The sequence below is a fragment of the Bos javanicus genome, chromosome 8 (assembly GCF_032452875.1).
Source record: "Bos javanicus breed banteng chromosome 8, ARS-OSU_banteng_1.0, whole genome shotgun sequence".
NCBI classification, from domain to species: domain Eukaryota; kingdom Metazoa; phylum Chordata; class Mammalia; order Artiodactyla; family Bovidae; genus Bos; species Bos javanicus.
Window position 1 is genome coordinate 111,233,978 of NC_083875.1, and position 21,321 is coordinate 111,255,298.

Here is a 21,321-nt window from a genome sequence, read left to right on the forward strand (position 1 = left end):
CTGCAACCCACCAGGCTCTTCTGTCTATGGGATTATTCAGACAAGAATACTGGAGTGGGTTGCCATTTCCTCTTCCTGGGGATCTTCCTAACCCAGGGATCGAACCCATGTCTCTTGCACTGGCAGCTAGATTCCTTACCACTGAGCCACCTGGGAAGCCCTTGGAGAATCTGACCCAGTGGTAAATTCAAACTGTGTTCACACTTGGGAATATTTTAAAACAATCCTATTTTCTAGGTTCCTAGACAGCTTTTGAACCGAAACAGGTATTATATACCATGTTATACTGTATATAGTACAGCACTATCCTCTGACCACCTGCTGAGGTTTATATTCCTAAGAAGTTGTTTGCCTAGAGCCGGACCATTAAGATCTGGGCTAGGGACTGACATGGGATGAATATAAGACAGTGAAAATGTCATAAAACTAACAGCCAGTAAGTTCTAGAAAACATCTACTTCCGATGTAAACTTGATTTGATGGTGTCTTTTTTACTTACATTCTTTGTTTCATTTTCACAAGTCTTGGCAAAATGCTTAGAAGCCTGGCCTAATTCAACTATTGAAATCCTTCAAGGACAGTTTCCTGGTCTGTCCATGTGCTGAATGAGAGTAAAATATTTTCTTCCTAAACTGCCACGTGAACAGGAATCATTTGGTCTTCTGTTAAGGCTGTGAACTGAGCCACATGTTTATAAGAAAAGAGCACACTTAAAACAACAGATGTGGAGAAGTTCCCGAAACTACAGTCTTATTGACCTAGAAGGTGATTCGTGTATGAAGCCAAACACCTGGTCTCAAAAGACGTCTTTCCAAAGAAACTCTACTCCCTCCAACTAGGATTATGTAAAAATCACCAGCCACCCACCCCCCGCCCCCCAAAAAATCAAAATCACTGCATCAAAACACTTTATTGTCCATGAAAAATACTTGAACATCATCCCGGAATGTCTAACGCACAGAGTACCGAGCACCAAGTACTACTCAGGAGGGCCTCATAGGTGCAAGGGCAACGAGGAACCCAGAAAAGCAGGTGACCACACAAGTAATAAGCTCTCCGTGCATTAAAAATTAAAAGAATTTCACATTCTCCCCAAGGGACTTGCCCAATGTCTGGCACACAGATGTTTACAACAGTCTGCCTCTCTCTGAGCACCCAGGTTTATTACAGGGGATCACACGTGCAAATACCAGAATCTGGTCCTGAGCAGAGTCAAGGGAGAAGTGTCAGCCACCAGGCGTGCTGACCTCACACTGAAAAAGGCCAAAGAACACCGCGAGTGGGATCTGAATGCACGGGTCAGACCGGAGCTCCATTACCGAGTGCTGTGGATTTATATACTATTTACGCAGACGTCTCTTTTTAAACAACAATTAAGGGCAGTTCTGCAGTAAAAACTGGCAACTTAATGCCAAATAGCTATTTGCCTGAAGAAAATACGAAATCCTGTTATAATTTAGAAAATAAGGCAAACAATTTTACTTTAATCTAGATACAGGTACTTTATTTACAAATATTTAGATTAATAGCATTTTGTTACATCAAATGAAGAGTACAGCAGTCTGAGTAAATCTGTCACAGAACAATTAAGACCCACTGTAGCTGACTCTGGGAACCAGGGTACTGCACCTACACAAGCCACAGACTTCGGTCTGGGATGGCTGCCTTGTACCCGGGGGGTGGTTCGTTTGTTTTGATTTTGTAAATATACACACACACGCCAGCAGGTCATGGTCCCTGGGTGAGTCCCTCGTGATGCAACAGTGTAAGCAGAACAGATCACTGTGCGTCCTTACCAGAACATACCTGATACACTCCAGGTATCTTGCTCTTTAAAAAAGTTAAAGACAAAAATAAAGATGAGTCCACAAATTAACCAAATCCTGTTTTCTGCACATTCCAGTTGTGGCTTTTATTTAACATTGACTGTACAAGACTCTGGTACTACCACGCGTTTACAACCCAGAAAGCAGTATTTCTTACTTTAGTGTCTGTAAATAGGGATTTAAAATGTGTATTTTAAACACAGCAGTTGAGCTGAGGGTGCATTTTATATAATATACTGAGGTTTTACCTATCCTACTTCAAATAACTTCTCAATTCCCAGCCTGAACCATAAACTCAATTAGGAATCAATCAACAGAAGTAAAGAACTTGGTAAAACGTAAGTTTGCTGTCTACAGAAATGAGATCGTTTCCTTGCAGTACAGTATTCTTCAGTGGCCACACCGCCTAGTGCAAAGTAGTAACTTACTTTCTATCAATCAGTACAAACACTGAAACAGGGTGAGAAACACCTTCCCCTTCACAGAACAACTTATGCCAACATGACATAAATACACTAAGAATACAAGCGGTATCTTAAATTATTTCACTGTAGTGTTAAAAATGCACTATTTAAAATCCCTTAACAGCAGACCTGCGGTTCTGGCTGTCTGGTTCAGAATCTTACCATTCTGAGATACAGGTATAAAAGCTTAAAATGTGCAATAAGAAACCAGCCTTTTTTCTTCTTCTATACAGTAAGGCAAGAAATGCAGCCTGTAATGCAAAATGTTTACAAAAAGAGAAAAGCAGGTTAGCACATTGCTGATTGCACGAGAACAGTTAAGAAAACCAGCAGGTAAGCCACAGCGCAGAGACGGAACAGAATCTGCTAGTGTGAATCGTCTCGCGCCGGGAACGCTCTCCAGCGTGATGTCCCCAAACCCTGCCAGCACCAAAGGGCGGAGCCAGTACATCGTGTGCACAGAAGCTGTGTCTGTTTCCTCGTGTGAAATGGAAGGGAGTAACATGGTCACATACAGGTCCTACTGTACAAACTGGTATTTTATACTGTTCCAAGGCCAGTAATCAATTTATTTTCTTCATTAAAATAATATACACAGAATGTATTGTTAGTTCGGTTCCTTCAAATTTTATACATATTTACTTTCTGCTAAAGAGAAAAAGATAAAATGGTGTAAAAAAAAAGGATAAAGCTATTAATTAAGCATAAGAAAAAAGATAAATGGATATTTTCCCTGCGCAAGGCTAAGACAGAAGCAAACCGCCTTAAGAAAAATGCCACCCACACAACAGGGAATTTATCCGACAAAAACAAAAGGCTTTGAAGAACCCTTTCTCTATCATCAGAAGTCATTTCACAGCAATAAATGTATGGGTTACAACAGACATACCTGAACAGTTAAAGATGGGAAGAAAGCTTAAGATACCATCAAATTAAACCGTACAATGAGACAAAGCCTTGCCAAAAGAGGGAGGGGCAAAAAAATCAAGTCCAGCATCAGTGCTCAGTCTAAATCGTGGACTGGTGACACACCTATCACGAGGACAATCGGGGAAAGTCTCGATTTGCCATGCAGGAGAGACGGGTTACTCTACTTGCCTTTGATAACCTGATTACATCTAGTTGTTTAGCAGTTTAGTATTGTGTTAAACTGTTTTTACAACAGAGTTGTTTTTTTCTTTTTAATTAAACCCAGTAAGATGTACAGAAGACAGTGAGGCAGTAAAAAGTACTGCTTCCAACAGACAGAGGTGAAAGGTCGAGTGAGAGCCACGGCGAGGAGGTCACTAGCAGCCGCAGCCTTCCCTCTGGGGCTGGGGCTCGCTGGTTAGCCGGCCCCCCTGTGGGGCTGAAGGTTTGTGCTGTACACCCGACTCGGCGGCGTTCAGATCCAAGCTTCCATCCTGAATGTTCTGATAGATCTTCTTGGCAGCCTCAAGGAAAGCATCTTCTACGTTCTCTCCCCTAAGAGGCAATCAACAACTTTATTGGCAAACCATAGCTTTCTACAAAACATAAGACATTACACACTGACCTTTTGCTAACCTTTGCCATGATGTCTTCAACTTAGCCACTGTCATCTAATAAGGGATTACCAGAACACTGAGCTAAAGAACAACATGGGAAAATATTTTCTTTGGAAAGCATATCAACAATACTAAGAGCTCTTTCTACAAACCCAATGTGAAACTGTACGTGCTCTAATCATTAAAATGCTATATAGTAATATATAACAATAATTAAGCAGGCCATAGTAGGGGGTGTTCTAAACCGAAATAAAATTATCTCCAATCAGTATTCCAGGATTTGTATGGTCTGATTAGCCAAGCATAAACTGTACTGTTCTTATCATGCTTAGCCATGTTCACGTTTGATATTGGCCCTTTTAGGACCAACAGTACAGATGAGGCTAAACAAAAAGGGGCCAGCTTCTCAGCACTGCAAGGAGTATTTGGCTTAATAAATGAAGAACTATGACAGGAGTGCTGGGGTTCAATAATGAACGTGGAATAACAATTAGAAATGTTACTTATGCTTCTAATTACTCTTAAGACATTGAATATTTCCTAAAGTCATGCTTTTACTAAAATGACAAGTATTAAATCAACAGGTTGAACAACCTTGAGTCCAAGATGCCCAATTCAGCCTTGGTTGTAAAGGTCACTTTTAGCCTTTACACACTTTGTGTTAACACAATTTCATTTATTAACCTGTATTACCAATGAGTATAATCAAGGTATAATATTTTAGGGAAAGTAACAAAAAACATTATTTTGAAATGTGAAACAAGCAAAGGGATTTTTGCGGTTTTCCCTGCCATAAGCATTACACATTTACATATTATACACTATATGTACATATACATTATACATTTATATATATATGTGGTTCTGCTTTGAGAAATTTGAATTTAATTTTAAATGATCTACTGATTTTAGTCATACTTACGTTTTTGCACTTGCTTCAAGGAACAATAAACCTAAAAATAAAATTCAGACTATGAAAGACATTTCAAATTAACTCACAAGGACATTCTCTTAAGTGACTTCTGAGTAAAACGTTCTCCTCAGCTTTCAGTACTACCACCACAGTATTTTATGAAAGACTATGAGTCTGAAATGGAAGGAATCTTTATGTCATTAAATAATTCTATTGCCCTCAAAGTGAATCCCAAATACAAATGCATTTTGTATTTCCTCATTCTTCGATTTGAGCAATTTGCACTTAAGAAAAGAAAAAACTGTCAAATCATCTGCATTGTCAAAACCCCACTTCTCCTTAGAAATCTCGCATGTGTGACCGAACGCCATTAAACCTCACAAGAAACCCACCGTTTTCTTCAGCAAACTGTTTGGCTTCCTCATACGTCACATCCCGCTGAGCCTCCAGATCTGCTTTATTCCCTATGAGGATTATCACCTGGATTGTAACCGAAAGAGAGACGTCTTACACAAAAGCAACCTTTAAATCAGACATGAAAACTCTAAAATCCAAAAATCTGGAGGAAAAAACATGCAGGTCTACAAAGGAAACTAAATACTACCAATTACCCATCGGACGATGACCACAGAATCGTGACGGTGTAACTATGAAGAGGCACAGAGGGTGTCTCCAGGACACTGCCTGGAAGAGAAGGGTTCTGCCTTTCATTAGATTTTCCTAAGTTCCTGGAATCCACAGAAAGCTTTAAAACTACTAGTTCAACTTCTGAGGCTACAGGTAAGGAAACTGATACTCAAAGCAAACAAGGACTTGTTAGAAGATCACTCAAGAGTCCGTGGTAGGCGGACATCAGAATTCAGGCAGAAAACCCGAACTGTGACCTTCCAATCCTGTCCTCCCCTACACTATCCCTCAGTTAGACGAGGTCTGTAGCAGCTGATAACAATGACTGCATCCAGGAGAGGGGACAGCGGGGGTGGGAGAACGTCTGTACAGCGACTTCATATTCAAAGCAAAATATGTTCCCCTTCAAAACTGATGTGGTAAATCCAGATACTTTAGAAATGGATGGTTTCAACTAAAAGGGTTGTCCATCACTAACTTTTTTTCACGTGAAATTTCAGCCCCTGGCTGTCCTTTCAAAACATGGTGTCCATGAACTGTAACTACTTTGACCCAAATGTCCACCTTTAGCGTTCTTCAATCAGTGTGGACAGGTGCCCACTGAGGATGGGAAAACATTTTCACATACGGTCAGTCCACCTATCCAGTAAAGAGTAAGGCAATTACACTTAAAAAATGAAATCAAGTTTTTTAAAAAGTCAAAGTTGGTAAAGTCACAATGGCTAAGTAGTACAGGGCCTTATAACACAGGCACTCAGTTTAAGAAATGTTTGCTTAATGGAGACAACACTGCCTGCTCTCCATTCCTTAAGCATTTCGAAACCACACTTCCCATCTTCGTGAGAGGGGAGGCACAAGGTGGCATGCTAACAAGACAGGTACAACAGCACTATCAACAAAAGTAGAAAGTATGCAACTTGCACATAGAAATCAAAGGCAAAGTTACAGAAAATGTAACAGATTTTTTTTCTTTCTTCTATGAGATCTGGTAAGATTTTAAGAGGCATAAATGAAACAAGAAGGACATGGCTAATTTTTTTTTATTATGCTCCTCTAATGACTCTCTACAATAAGTTGTTTTCTTGATGTTTTTAGTATTTTACTTACATAACAAAAGAATCACAAAAGTTTACAGAAGAGTAGAGCTTTTATATCCCTTTCACCAAGCGTCCCCAATACTAGGATCTTAACACACTCTCAACACCAGGGAACTGACACTGGCACAATCTACAGTCCTCACTGAGAGTTCAGTTTTACTGTGTGTAGCTCTATGCAGTCTGACTGCAGGTATAGACCTGTGTCCCCACGATCAGCTTCTTCACTACAAGGAACTGGACTGTGCTGCCCTCTTTACAGTCAGCTCACACCTTTCACCCCCGTCACTAACCCCTGGCAACCACAAATCTGCTCTCCAACTCAGAACTTTTCTTTTTGAGAATGTTTTATATAAATGGAATCATACAGAATGTAATCTTTCGAGACTGACTTTTTTCATTCAGCACAACGCCCATGAGATCTATTTATCTACAGGTGATTCCCTTGTATGGCTGGAGAGTATTCCCAAGAACAGATGCACCAAATTGTTTCACCGTTTACCTACTGACAGCCATCTAGGTTGCTTTTTTGACTACTGCAAACAAAGCTGTATGAACATTCACCTATAGATTTGCATGTATACCTACAGTGGGTTTACTGTGATAATGGACAGGAAAGTCCCAGACACAGTCCCTGGCATAAAAGGCAAACCATGTTAACTGACTCTTAAAAATAATTAAGTTGCTGTTCCCTGATGAAAGCCAATCTTAGCACTGATTACATATTTACTAAACCAGGCCACTGCCAGGCTCTGGGGCACAAAGCTAAGTGAGACCCAGGCCTTACTCTCACAAAGCTCAGTCTGTTCCTGCTCAGGGCCTTCCCTCACTTGTTCCTGGAATACCCTCCGCAGAATCTACCAAAACCTTCTACTCCTAAGTCCCAGATCAAACAACACCTCCTTTGTCAACCTGCTTTCTCCAGACGGCACTGTTCACACTGGCTGCCCCCAAACACACCACTAGCAAGCGCTACCCCGGCCACGCTGTGTCCAGCCTGTTTCACTCTGCTTCCCAGTAGTTATCTGTATCCCCACAGGTGATCTCCCTGCTGGACGATGACCTTGTATTGGCCAAAGACCCACATTCTTTTTTGTATACTGCAGAGCCTACCATAGTAGCTAGTCTTTAAAATCTCAAATAAATCTTTTCAGACTGGCTAATTTTTTATAATATGCAGAACAGTTTTTATTTTTAATTGACATTAATAAAATTATGGAGACTCATGTAGTGAGAAATAATAGATCCCAGTACACTTTGCCCAGTTTCCTCTAATGGTAACGTTTTATGAAATTAATGCAGATTCAAGTGAAAGTTTCAGATTTCATAGTCTCCATGTGACATGAGATCACCACCCCACTAGTAACTTTCATTTTTCTTAAACCACAAACATGAACAAAAACCAACTGTAAGTGTGAAACCTGGCATAGTCCATATTCGAAAAAAGGTTTTACATTTTCTTCAATTTAAGAATAAAGACTCTCTCATTCTTAGTACCCAAATACAAAAAGTCCACTTAGCAAATGGCTTTCCTTTCTGGGTCAACTTAGATCTTAAGCTTTTTGTACAATAGACATCATTTAACTTACAGTATTTGGATTGGTGAGATTCCTTGCATCTGTCAACCAGCTGCTTAAGTGATTATATGTACTTCTTCTGCAAAAATTAAAGTTTATTTTTGTGACTGCCACATACAGTTGCCATTTCAATAGGAAAAAAAGAAACTTCATCAAATATATTTTAAATATATACTTAAAAAATATTTTTGATTTGACTAGACTGCTGCCCTAGAGAATTGTGGAATGTAAACACACACTTTTCAAATATCTAGCCAAACCTTTTGTTTTAAATAACTCAATAGTCAACAATTTTGCTAATGACTTATACATCAGGAGTAAATTATTTACATTTAAAAACATAAACAGACCAATAAGCAAGCAAGAACAAGATAAAAAATTAATGGAAAATAATTCTGAACTCTGAATTTTAAAAATCGGCTTTAAGAAGATTAATACATTTGACTGGAAACTGAAGTCCCCAGGTATATCAGAGGGTGAGTTTATCCTAACTGTACACTCTCATTTACCAGCAGCTAAATCATTTGAGGATTCATAATGCCTTATTTCTTCATTTTCTCCAATCTGAGAATTTAAAAACTCCTGGCTCCTTTGCATTAGCCAAGTAGGACCTAAGACAGCAAACAAATCCAAATAATTTAAAATAATACAGAATATACTACCACTATTAGACTTTACCAAAAAGGTCAAAACATTTTTTAAATTTTGATGGTTAAAAATATTTCTAATTTATACAGACTCATAGAACATTAATCTATTAGGTGAGGCAACAGAGGCCCATAAAGAGGCAGAAATGATTTCAGAGCCAGGTGCAGGACCTTTTACAGACACTGTGTCCTTGAAGTGTTTCGAGTTCAGTCTAGTGAATATATTCCATCATCTCCAGCTGCCAGTGTTCATATAAAATCTGATATACCAAACAGAATCTGACATATTCCTTTCCCAGAGAGAACTGAAAAGAATTCCTTACTCAGAATTTCTTTTTACTGTACTATATCATGTTATACACAAACCACCACCTACATGTCAAAAAAGTCACATAAAAATTTTTTTCCCAGTGTTTTCAACTTGTCCAAGTAAACAGTGATCAAATATAAATTTTAAAAAGCACAAGCCTTATCACTCATATCTCAATAGGCTGGAATTAAAGAACACACAAAGAAAAGCAAAACAATCTACAATCTATAGATACACTTAAGTACACATCACCATAGTTAGATTTTAATAATGAATGCAGTCTTCAACTATGCAGAGCCTTCAGGAATGCATCCCACATAAAAGGATGTCCGTACAAATGGCCAGGTTCTTTACCTGTCTTCCCACAAAACTATTTACCAGTTGCCTGGCTCCAGTGAAGAGCCTTAAGGCTGTTCCCTCTGTTTTGCCCTGAGACCACCCAATTTGAAAATTTAGTAAAACTACAAGACTATAATCATAACCATCCACCATCTTTATTCTAAATAAATAAAATAATCTTGTTGCTGCTGCTGCTGCTGCTAAGTCGCTTCAGTCATGTCCGACTCTGTGCAACCCCATAGATGGCAACCCACCAGGCTCCCCCGTCCCTGGGATTCTCCAGGCAAGAACACTGGAGTGGGTTGCCATTTCCTTTCCAATGCATGAAAGTGAAAAGTGAAAGTGAAGTCATTTAGTCATGTCCGACTCTTCACGACCCCATGGACTGCAGCCTATCAGGCTCCTCCATCCGTGGGATTTTCCAGACAGGAGTACTGAAGTGGGGTGCCATTGCCTTCTCCGAAAATAACCTTAGGAAATACTAAATTAAACAAACTTACGACTGAAGCGACTTAGCAGCAGCAGTAGCAGCAGCAGAGTCCCTTTACTACAGAACTTCTCACTGTGACTCTTCAAAAGCAGGGCAAAGCATTATCCAAAAGGAAATACACGTGAAAGTCTATCACTTGGTCCCACTTACTGATTCCTACCCGCTCGAAGGTGAGACAAGAGTCACTCTGCTTTAGACACTCTGCATTAATATGAAAGGTGGTCTAGTTCATTTTCTAGCTTAGAGCAGACAAACAGCACAGCGTTTAATGAAGTGGCTCAATTTTCCCAAATCAAACATTTAAGGTCCAGTTTTGTTATTCCGTATCAATTACTTTTGAGTTTCCATAAATAGCAGAGTTGAAATAAATTTAATCTTGCAGCATGAAGTATCATGAGCTACTTCAATCCATTTTAGGACACAAAAAATTTTAATATTTCAGATTCAAGTATGAGAATTTTTTATAATCTACCACGTTGGATTAGCAAAACTACTTAATTCCTTTGCTTGGCCTTATTTTGAAAAGACATGAACTTTAACACTGCTGCTGCTGCTGCTAAGTCGCTTCAGTCGTGTCTGACTCTGTGCGACCCCATAGACGGCAGCCCACCAGGCTCCTCCATCCCTGGGATTCTCCAGGCAAGAACACTGGAGTGGGTTGCCATTTCCTTCTCCAATGCATGAAAGTGAAAAGTGAAAGGGAAGTCGCTCAGTCGTGTCCGACTCTGTGACCCTATGGACAGCAGCCCACCAGGCTCCTCCGCCCACAGGCAAGAGGCTGAACAGAGTAACTCTTAAAGATTTGCTTGCTTTCTACTGAAGTAAAAATATTTGGTGTGAAATATTTCACCTCAAATAATTCAACTGATACTGCTTTTCAGAAGAGTATTCTCTCACTAGCTCCACCAGCATCTCCTAAAGTTTTCTTTAGTCTCACCCACTTTCAGATAATATATCTGAAAATCTCACACATAGCAATTTAGAGAAAAAAAAACCCATAAAACCCGAATAATAAGTCATTTAACAGATACACAATTACAAACCATAGAATGCCTAACAACTTAAAACAACCCCACGGCCTGACGCAGGTCTCGCTGCTTGGGCCCGGGGCTGGCGCGGCCTCACCTGGTGATGTCGTACACCATCAGCGCCCCCGCCGCGCCTCTGTAGTAGCTGCGGGTGACAGCTCGGAACCTCTCCTGTCCTGCCGTATCCCAGATCTGCAGTTTGATTTTTTGGCCACTAACTTCGATTATTCTTGTACCAAATTCAACACCAATTGTGTGAGGACAGTCAGCCATAACTGTTAGGGAAGAAAAGAAATAACAATATTCCAACTTGCAGAAAGCTTCAAATTAAGATCAATGGGAAAATGATGTACTAGACAACCAAAAGACTCATTAATGCTTATAGGCTATAAACAGGTTAAAGCCTGCATGAAAAGAAAGAAATGAGCAAAAACCCTTAAGGAGTCACAATGATGTGACTGGAACAAGGCTTAGAAATTTCTGCAAGGAACCAAATAATAAATATTTCACATGTTGCAGGCCAAAAGACCTCTGTTCCAAGGACTCCACGCTGCTAAAGCACAAGAGCAGCCACAGACAATACATAACATAGGCATGACAGCATTCCAGCAAAACCTTACTTCTAAAAACAAGCAGTGCCAGGACCTGGCCCACAGGTTACTATTTACTGACCTCTGGGCTACCTGCTAATTAAAAATAAGGATTTTAATAAACTCTTCATAACAACATTATACTATTTAGCCTTCTGACAATTCTTACCTAATAACAAATTAACCGTTTTAAGACTCTAGGAGTTTTCAATCAAACAAGTATTTATTCTGTAAAACGTTATCAATACTTCAAAGACTGTCATGAAATTTAGTATTTATAATTATATATTTGCAAGTCTAATCCAATAGGACAAGTCTACTAATCCTTTCTTTATAACTAGGCCACTGAAAACCTATATCCACCATTACTCCTCTACAGTACACAGACTGCTAAACACTTCATAAAACGTTACATTAAGCTAAAAAATGCCACAGAAATAATCTTAACTATTGGAAACAATTTCAACTATATTTAGCCTATCAGTTACATAAAATAAAATGGCCCCTTCTCCTACCACACAAGACAGAGTAGCACTTTGAATCTAAAATGACCAGTCATGAATGCAGAAAGAATTCCATTTTAAATATTTCCAATCTATTATTATTTATTAGCAAATGATATATAAGCACATTCCCCCTAATAAGATAATTTCTACAATGGAAAGTCAGAGAACAAGAAAAAGATAATTTAAATTTGAAATTATATATTTTTATTTTTAATAGCATATACATTTAAAACCAAAGTTTGTATTATCAAAAATCTAGTCAATCAAACTATATATGGCATAAAAAACACCACCATACATACAAGTATATTTCATTTGTACCTATTTAAAAAAAAAATCACTTCCTAAAGACAAAAGTACATATACATAGGGAAAAGTTATATTCTATTGCATAGAGTGTACTGAAAAGAACACTTTTTAAAAGGCAGGAAAGTGACAGTAAGAATCCGCCAATGTTTTGTCTTACACACTGAACTTACACTTTTTCTCTGTAAACTGGTGAAGCAAGCAGGACTTTCCTACTCCCATGTCCCCTGTTAAAAAAAAGTTCCAATTTTATCCTCTTATAATTACATGCAATGATTGCTATACCTCTTTTACCATATTACATCACAAACCTCTGGGCACTTAAAAATTTTCATTTTCATCATTTATAATGAGTTCAAAAGATCCTAAAGGTAGGTTTTCACTGTGATATATAAATTGACTATTCCCAACCTTCACTGGTGGTAGAATCTGGTTATGAATTATGTCAATAAATAGACACCAGCTGGGAAAAGCTTTTTAACAGAAAAACTGAACAGTGTTTTCTACTTTAAACTATTACAACTTTTTGTTTTTTCCCTTAACCCATGCATAAAAGCCAAAAACTCCTGGGAGTGACCAAAAGGGCAGCACAGAACAAGTAGAAATAATAAGCTTTGGAAATCTGATTCACTAGATCCCATTTTATCTCATATTTCTTATAGAATTCCACAAAAGAATGTGCATCACATGAAAATCTGAATGGAACAGGTATCATCTCTGACTGTACTGACAACAATTTAACCTTTGGTGAAGGAAGCATTACAATATAGTCACATAAGCTCAATATTAAACCAAACTAACAGGAAGAATTAAAAGAAAAATACATATATTTCAACTTACTCTTACATATGGATAAACAGCAAGAGAAAAACTACGATTTATTTCAAGTATCTTACACAATTATTCTGAATTTTTATCAATTTTTGGAATCCAGGGGGCTCTGAGAAATTTCATGATATTTTTGGAATGTATCAACACTCCTAGGAAATTAATCTCATTCCCAGTATTAACTTTCAGGTAGCCCTCAAGTCACTTCAAAGGTAGCCAGCTTTGTACCCAGGGTCACAAAGTAACAGGTCACTGATAAAAAATAAATCCTACCAAAGGAGTTTTAACTTTGCAGTGAAAAAGACAAGTATTCACTTCCTCTGGGGTACTATGTTAAGTATTAGCATATAAACATTTTGCATTTTAACCTTTGGAGAACAAACAAGAGTATAAGTTAAACAAACTTACCAATAATAATATATTTAAAGATGTAGGAGTAGTTGTACGGGGCAGTTGCCATGGTGGCACTAGAAACAAAGAAAACTGAGTTACTTCAGGGAAAAAGTATGCTCAAGTTATCCAAGCCGTGTATCCTGTAAAGATATATAAAATTAACCACAGTGATTATAAACAAAATGTAGGTTACAATAGCAGAAAAAATTGCATTTCCCAAATTAATCAAATACACAAATTCTCTTGAATGAACACTTTCAACACTCTCATGTATTACCCACAGAAATAGAACATATATCAAAACAATTCCAATATTTCACTTTAGGAAATACCAGATAAGAAATGCTACTCTGGAAAATTTCAATCAAGGAAATCTTTATAAATTTAAGTTTAAATAGTATCATTATAAATAGTCCTCCTCCCCTGTTAAGGTCTCCGTTGCAGCCGTTAACTCAAGTCTAATGATCTATTTGTTTGGAACACTTTGATTTTACAATACAATGTCGTAAAAAGTAACCACCAACTTATAAACACAAAAAACCTTTTCACTCTACTTGAAATAATCATAGCATCCAAAGAAAAAGTAATTATATTATTTCTAAGTGAAATGTCAGAAATAGAACCACATGAAACTGTTTTTGTTGTAGATTTTTTTTAAGTCAATTATTGATCATTTCATACAGTTCCTAATACAGCATTTGAAGGTTAACAATATGTCTGCTATATATTTTTCCAGGAGTTAAGAGAAATAATGACATATTGTAGTTGTAAAATTTGAAAGTTTATGTATTACAAGATATGTTTGAAGATCACAGCTCATTTCTCACCCCCACAGAAGACTTTAACCTAAAGAAATCTAATTTCTCTCCTACTTTTAATAACTTTAAAAAAACCTCTCCAATTTATTCAAATGAATGCCTTGACTGTGTCTGACACTGTGCTAGGTCCTAGAGAAATAAGAGGTGAATTCTAATACTGGTAATAACTTACAATGAACTTTATTCCCCAATAAAACTGAAAGAAAAAAAAATTTATTCTCAAAGCAGTTTTCAGCTGAAGATGAAAATTCTTTATAAATATGAAGGTTTAACCTCATTTTTACAAAAACTGATTTTCCAATATTTTTTTTAATCTGGTTTTTACTGTTCTAGCCAACTGTCACATACGCAAGCCAGATACTTAACAGGATTGGGGAAACTCATTTACTGTAATTAACAGCTTACTATATGTTATATTTCAAATAAAATTTCTAAGTAACTAATAAAATTTAACTTGCAGAAAGAGTACATATTTAAAATAAGTGAATTATTGTTATTAGGGAAGAGAAAGCTGTTAATTATAGTAAATTACCAGACAATCATTTCACACAATATAGTCTTCCTGCTTAGCTGTATGAAATACATTTAACAGAACTGGGACATGCTGTAACACATTTGTCATCAGTCACATCACAGAAAACTCCCTTGACCAGTTCATTCAGAAAAGAAAGTGTTTCTAGTTAAAGTAACTGTGATTCTGAACATCATACATGAGTATGATTGATTCCCTTTTTCCAGAAACAAGAATGACCTTGGTCCCGAGGTTCAAACTGGTCTGTATTATTCACCAAATTTTGAAGACAAGGAAAGGAATCATCTCTCACAATAAGAATGATATTTAAAGGTTATTAATTTCTTCTTGGGCTGCATTCCCTTCAGGTTCCTCTCTTCTAACTCATTTTTAACTTCTCTTTTAAACTTCTTTTTCCCCATTCAAACTTGGGGGAAAGTAATTAGTCATCTTTAAATGACTGCTACTCTCGTGGGTCTCCTCTGATGTTGCTATATCTTTTCTTTCTTCTAACTTAGTTATAGCTGTACATACTATGCTTCCTTTCATTTTATTATGTTAAAACTGTGGACTCTTAACAATCCCAGTTTCTATTTGAAAGGCTCTAAAGGCTAATCATGAAATTATAAACCAGTTCTAGTTGTACTAATTTGTGTACTTGCTAATTAATCATACAAGCATTTGTTAATATTTGAGATGACTGATTTTGAAATTTTATTTCCAACCATTAATTAGTAAGCTATTTACCAATAAAAGAGAATTATCACTATTTCAGACTGAAAGCCAGCACCCTGTTCTCCACCTCCTCACCCAATTTTCTGGTTAAGTTTCTTAAAAATTACAATAAAAATCCTAAAAAGCAGAGTTAAAGGAGAACTAGTCAAACTAACTAATTGCAGTAGACAGGCAGGCAAAAACTACCAAGCACTGTAGCCACCAAGAGAAGGTTTAAAAAGGTTCCCAGAGTTAACTGACAGAGGTCACTCAGAATTTCGTATTTGCAACAACCATGTTCAAGGGGCCCCCTGTAACTATGCTTGGGGCTTCCCTGGTGGCTAAGGTGGTAAACAATCTGCCCGCAATGCAGGACCCCTGGGTTCCATCCCTGGGTTGGGAAGATCCCCTGGAGAAAGGCATGGCTACCCACTCTAGTCTTCTTGCCTGGAGAATTCCATGGACAGAGGAGCCTGGTGGGCTACAGTCCATGGGGTCGCAAAGAGCTGGACAGGACTGAACACTTGCCCTTATTAATACTGTTTTAGCAAAGGACTTCTCAATCTCATCTTGTGAACATGAAACATATACCACTATTAAGGTAAGAAATATATTTAAATGGAGTATGCTACTGAATGAAACTCTACAACGGGTGCTTTTTTTTTTTCACTTCATAACAGCACGGATCTATTTCCAGGCCAATACATATAGACCTAATGGTTACTAAACGCATGTTAAACACTAATCACTGTTGTGCCAAAACAGAATCACATTGTCTCCATCTACTGAATCAGACAGTGTTCCAAATAGAACTATACATATAAATGACTAGTTCTGAAATGTACAAATAGAGAGGAAGGTAGGTACTTTCAAATACTGCGCTTGTGGGAATCTGAAGTGCCAAAATATTTTGATTAAATAAAGTACGTCAGTCCTATGAAATGATACACATCTAATTGAAAAACCATTTAGATACATGCATGAACCTGGAAGCATGTTTATGATTTTAAGTGAAAAAAAAAAAAAAACCATGCTGCAGAGTTCCATGATAACATATACCCATTTTTAAAGACATACACACACTCAATCCTACATGGATACAATATAGAAGGATACACACCAAACTAAAAAATTAACACATGGAATCAAAGAGAAAAAAGGAAGGGGAAAACTATTAACTTTTTTTTACATATCACTAAGAAAGAAAGAAAGTGAAGTCGCTCAGTCGTGTCCGACTCTTTGCAACCCTATGGACTGTAGCCTTCCAGGCTCCTCTGTCCATGGGACTCTCCAGGCAAGAATACTGGAGTGGGTTGCCATTTCCTTCTCCAGGGGATCTTCCCAACCCAGGGATCGAACCTGGGTCTCCCGCACTGCAGGCAGACCCCCTGAGCCACCAGGGAAGCCCTTACGTATCACTGGGAGAACACTATAAGCATCTACTATATACTCTAAAATATTAAAAGTAAAAAAAAAAGGACTGTTAAAATATTTTAAGCATTTTACATATAATTCTAATGTGAAACAAGAACAAAAAAACCCCAGCCATATTTCCAACATTACTTCCACATTTACCAATAACATGGGGAACAGCATATGAAGTGTCTCGTGATCAGAGTCAAAACAAATAAAAGGGGGGGGTCCCCCCGGCCGTCGGCGGCCATGACTCTGCTTTCACTGCTGAGGGCCCAGGGTCAGTCCCTGGTCGGGGGAACTGAGACCCTAGAAGCCCCCTGGTGCTGCCAAAAATAAAAACAAAGCAAAAAACAACAAAATACATAAAAACTAGAAACAGCTCTAATTCCCAATAATGGAGTCCATTTTCTCATTTTCTTATGGTTTGACTCCTTGCTGTATTAACTTACAGGCTTGTCTAATCCTTTCACAGCTGTTACACAGCTATTTTATTCCACTCTTAGGACATAAGGTGTTACTGTGTAATTTCTATGTAACCGATTCAAGACAACAAAGGAAAAAAGCAACCCCTAAATAAATATATTCTGGGTGACTTAAATTCTGACCCTTATAGTTTAAGTGAGGCTTTTTTATACATGAAAAATGCTGTTAAAAACACCTGAACCAAGATAAACTGCTTTTGTGATTCCAATATAAAAATTTTTAAATTATGTTAGGTTTTGACAATACAGTAATGATCAAAAAATACACATATAGAATCCCAGGGATGGGGGAGAGCCTGGTGGGCTGCCGTCTATGGGGTCGCACAGAGTCAGACACGAATGAAGTGACTTTGCATAGCATGGGCCCTCACTTCATACAACTCAAGAAGAGAAGCGCTTTGGTGTGCTTCCGAAACCACTGCAGGTCTCTACTTGATCTGTCAGTCGAGTGGACACAGAACTTTGGGAGGTAAGCTATTAAACTAATCAAAATCTGTGGTCAATTTCCTGTCCTCAACCTTAAAGCAACCTCTGAAAATAACCCACTCATTTCCAAGACCCACCTAAAAATCACCTCAGTTTTGACAAGATATTTAATGTCACACTTTTTTATAAATTAATGTGGTAAGAAAAGAGTTGATTTCTCCATGTGTCAAGAGAAAGACAAAATTTTTCTGCTAATTATGATGGCACGCTGTGAATAGGAAATAAAGTAATACTGTACCTCTGTCCACAGAAGGAAAGTATTCACGAGAAAAAACAAAACTAAAACCCTGCACTTAGAATTAAAAGGATCAGAAACAGTGAAAAATTTACTGAGGAAAGGATGTCTGAGATTTGCTTCAAAATAATTTGGTAGATGGAAAAGAATCTAAAGTCAATTGGAAGGACTTTCCCCGTGGCGCAATGGATAAGAATCCACCTGCCAACGCAGGGGACATTGGTTCGATCCCTGTTCCGGGATGATCCCACATACTTGGGAGCAACTAAGCCCACACACCACAACTACTGAAGCCCGAGTGCCCCAGAGACTGTGCCTCACAACAAGAGAAGCCACTGCAATGAGAAGTCTGTGCACGCCAACAAACACCCACTCAGTCAAAAATAAAAATAAATAGAATTTTTAAAAGTAAATAAAAAATAAAAATAAGAGAGTGGATATATGTGTATGTATAACAGATTCACTTTTCTGTACAGCAGAAACTAATACAACATTGTAAACCAACTATACTCCAATGAAAAGTTTTTTAAAAATAACAATTTGGTGGAGAGGGTACAAGTATATATAGATGAAATAAGACTGAGCACTGCTGACACTGGATAATGGGTATATGAAAGCTCAATATACTACTCTATTCTGCATACGTTTAAAACTATCTAGGAGAAAAAGTTTCTTAAAAGTATAGTATCTTTGATACTTCGACTTGTATGTACACTGCTGTCTCCAGTAATGCACAGCATCCTTAATCACAAAAAAATGTTTCAAGTTTTTAAAAAATGAAACATATCTCAGTAGACCTAGTTTTAAAGTAACTTATTTGCCTTACACAAAGTTTCCTCTAATTGTATAATATTTTACTAAAATTACGCAAAGATTTTTAATACTGATAAAAATCAGTTGTAAAAACACTCCACATTCTGGTGTAAGGTTGCAGTATGCACAACAATGAAGTTTACCATGAAATGTAAAAAAAAAAGTTTTTAAGTGTAGCTTTAATTCCAAGGGAATTTGTTAGGTTATTAAAATTCTAAAAGTTTTACATCTTTACAGTAACTGCCATTTACTGAGTGCCTAATATATGTCAGCTACTTTATAAGCAATCTCTAATTCTAAAAACTCACTTTACAAATAAGGAAGCCAGCTCAAGAGAGGAGATACACCCATGGTCATATACCACTAAAGGGAAAGCTAAGATTAAGGCTCAGATCTAACTCTATAGCTCTCCAAAGCCATGTTCCTCTCACTCACTCAACAAACCTTAGACACTCACTACTAGCCTGGCACTGTCAGAGACAATGGAAGCTGACCAAACTTTAAGCAATGTGCTAAGGGTTTTAAACCCCACTTAAATCTTCACAACAACTCTAAAATGGAGGTACAGTTATCCCTTGAATGGATAAGGACCCTTAGTCTGAAGAGGTGAAGAATTTGCTTGAAGTCACTAGGAAGTGCACTACTGGAGCAGGAACCCTCCAAAACTCCTAACCACTACAAGTCTCAAAGGCATGACCAAGTAAATGGGTGTAAGCAAAAAACTGAAGAAAAACTCTGCAACGTCTTGAGGAATGGGGGAGTGGGAGCTGGGTCACTGCAAGGTCAAATTTGTCCTCGACCACCACACCGAAATACTAGGCAGTTCGGACAGTAATGAAGCGAGCAGGACTTGGCAAGACTTCAAATCTGGACTCTCGAGAATTGCTGTGGGCCCACCAGGAAAGCATGTGCTCTCTGGGAACTCGTTTCTTCTTCAAACTGAAAACGGAAATCTTGTCATCTATCCTCTGGGGTTGTAAGAATGTAAACCAGCAGTGTAGTGGCTGACAGACTGGGTCATAAAGGAGAAGTCAGCTGTTATCCAAACGCAAACATAGGAAAAAAGGAATCAGACTGTAGCTACATGTTCAATGGTCATGTGTGTACCCCTGGCCTAACCTGAGTGTGCATGTAACATCGTTAATCGGCCACATCGCACTTCCACACCTAAGCTTCCTCACCTGGAAGACGAAGATCCTGTACTCACCACCCAGAGCAACGTGAAGCAAGCTACACCTGCGGGTCTAAACACCTGAAATCCGCGTCTAGCACGCGGCAAAGAGCAAACCACCGAAACCACTTGGCTCCGCCTTCTTTGCTTACATTCTAGAAAAGCCAAAAACTTTTTGTCCTCGTTATTTCCACACGCTACCGACGGACGAGGCCGCACAGAATTCCAGACATTACAGAGCTTCCCCCGAACCAGAACCTCGCCGCACGGACCCCCAGACCCCCGCCCAGCCCGAGGCCACGCCGGTCTACCCCACCGGCAAGGACGCCGGAGGCGGGCCAGGACGCCGGCGGGGCTCCGGGCGGCCGGCTTTTGTGCCCGGGGCCGCCACGTCCGGGGCTCGCGGGCTGCGGGGCGGCGCGGCTCGAGCGGACAGATGCGGCGGCGGCAAGGAGACGGGGCCCGCGGGAGGTGCAGTCGGCCCAGGCCGGCCGGAGAGGCGGGGAAGGCGACGCCGCACCCACCCTTCCCCACGCCGCGCCCGGAGCCCGCCGCTGGGCGGGGAGGCCCGGGGCTCCGGCGGGCGCCGCGCGGGGACACCCTCGCCCCCGCACGGCCGCCTGTCAGGCCCTGCGCCGCGGAGCCCACAGCCGACCCCGGGCTCGCTGCGGCCTGACACCGGCCGCCCCGCGGCGCCTCGCGCCCGCGCCCCCAGCCCGCCGTCGCCCCCACCGCTGACCCCGGGAGAGCCCGGCGAGGAGACCGGCCGGCCGGCCCCTGCGGAAGGCCGGGGTTACCTGGGGGGTTGCTGGTGGCTGGGCAGCTTTCCGGGCGGGAGGGGGGCGTCAGGACGAGGAAGAGGAGGGCGGGCGCAGCGGGACAGGGGCGGGGGCGGCCGGCCGGGGCCCGGGCAGGCAGCGGGCAGGCCGAGGAGCTGCAGACGCGCCGGCGGCAGTGGCGGTGGCAGCGGCGACTGCTCCCGCGGCTCCCTCAGGATCTTCCTCGGGCTGGTCCAAGATGGCGGCGCTCCCTGCACAGGGTTTCCTGTCACCCTCGCGATGGGTCGGACCACAAAAGAAGGGGGGGAGGAGGATGCGCGCGCAGCTGGGGGAGCCCGGAAGAGGGTAGCCGGGGCCCGGCCTGTTGGCCACGCCCCTTCCTCAGTCCTGCCCTCTGCACTCGTCGCGACGCCGCCGAGCCCGCCCCACTGG

General features: G+C 39.9%; 1 protein-coding gene across 1 annotated transcript; it reads right to left on the minus strand.

Annotated features, from left to right (window-relative positions):
* Window positions 1–1,881: 1,881 nt before the first annotated feature.
* Window positions 1,882–20,992, minus strand: RAB14 (RAB14, member RAS oncogene family). The gene is made up of 8 exons (XM_061426737.1): window positions 20,908–20,992; window positions 13,480–13,538; window positions 12,417–12,470; window positions 10,939–11,116; window positions 8,040–8,106; window positions 5,122–5,209; window positions 4,739–4,769; window positions 1,882–3,754 (listed from the first exon to the last, which is right to left on the minus strand). The coding sequence occupies exons 2-8, from the start codon at window positions 13,529–13,531 to the stop codon at window positions 3,577–3,579; spliced, it is 648 nt and encodes a 215-aa protein (XP_061282721.1). The 5' UTR covers window positions 13,532–13,538; window positions 20,908–20,992; the 3' UTR covers window positions 1,882–3,576.
* Between the last annotated feature and the right edge of the window lie 329 nt (window positions 20,993–21,321).

Bases quoted from the DNA above. Each gene is read 5' to 3' on its own strand.
- RAB14 (XM_061426737.1), bottom strand. From the start codon at position 13,531: ATGGCAACTGCCCCGTACAACTACTCCTACATCTTTAAATATATTATT. The intron at 11,117-12,416 runs GTAAGTTCAGTG...CTTCCCTAACAG, and splicing joins CCAGTTTACAGAGAAAAAGT to TTATGGCTGACTGTCCTCAC. The intron at 4,770-5,121 runs GTGGGTTTCTTG...TTTTATTTTTAG, and splicing joins ACAGTTTGCTGAAGAAAACG to GTTTATTGTTCCTTGAAGCA.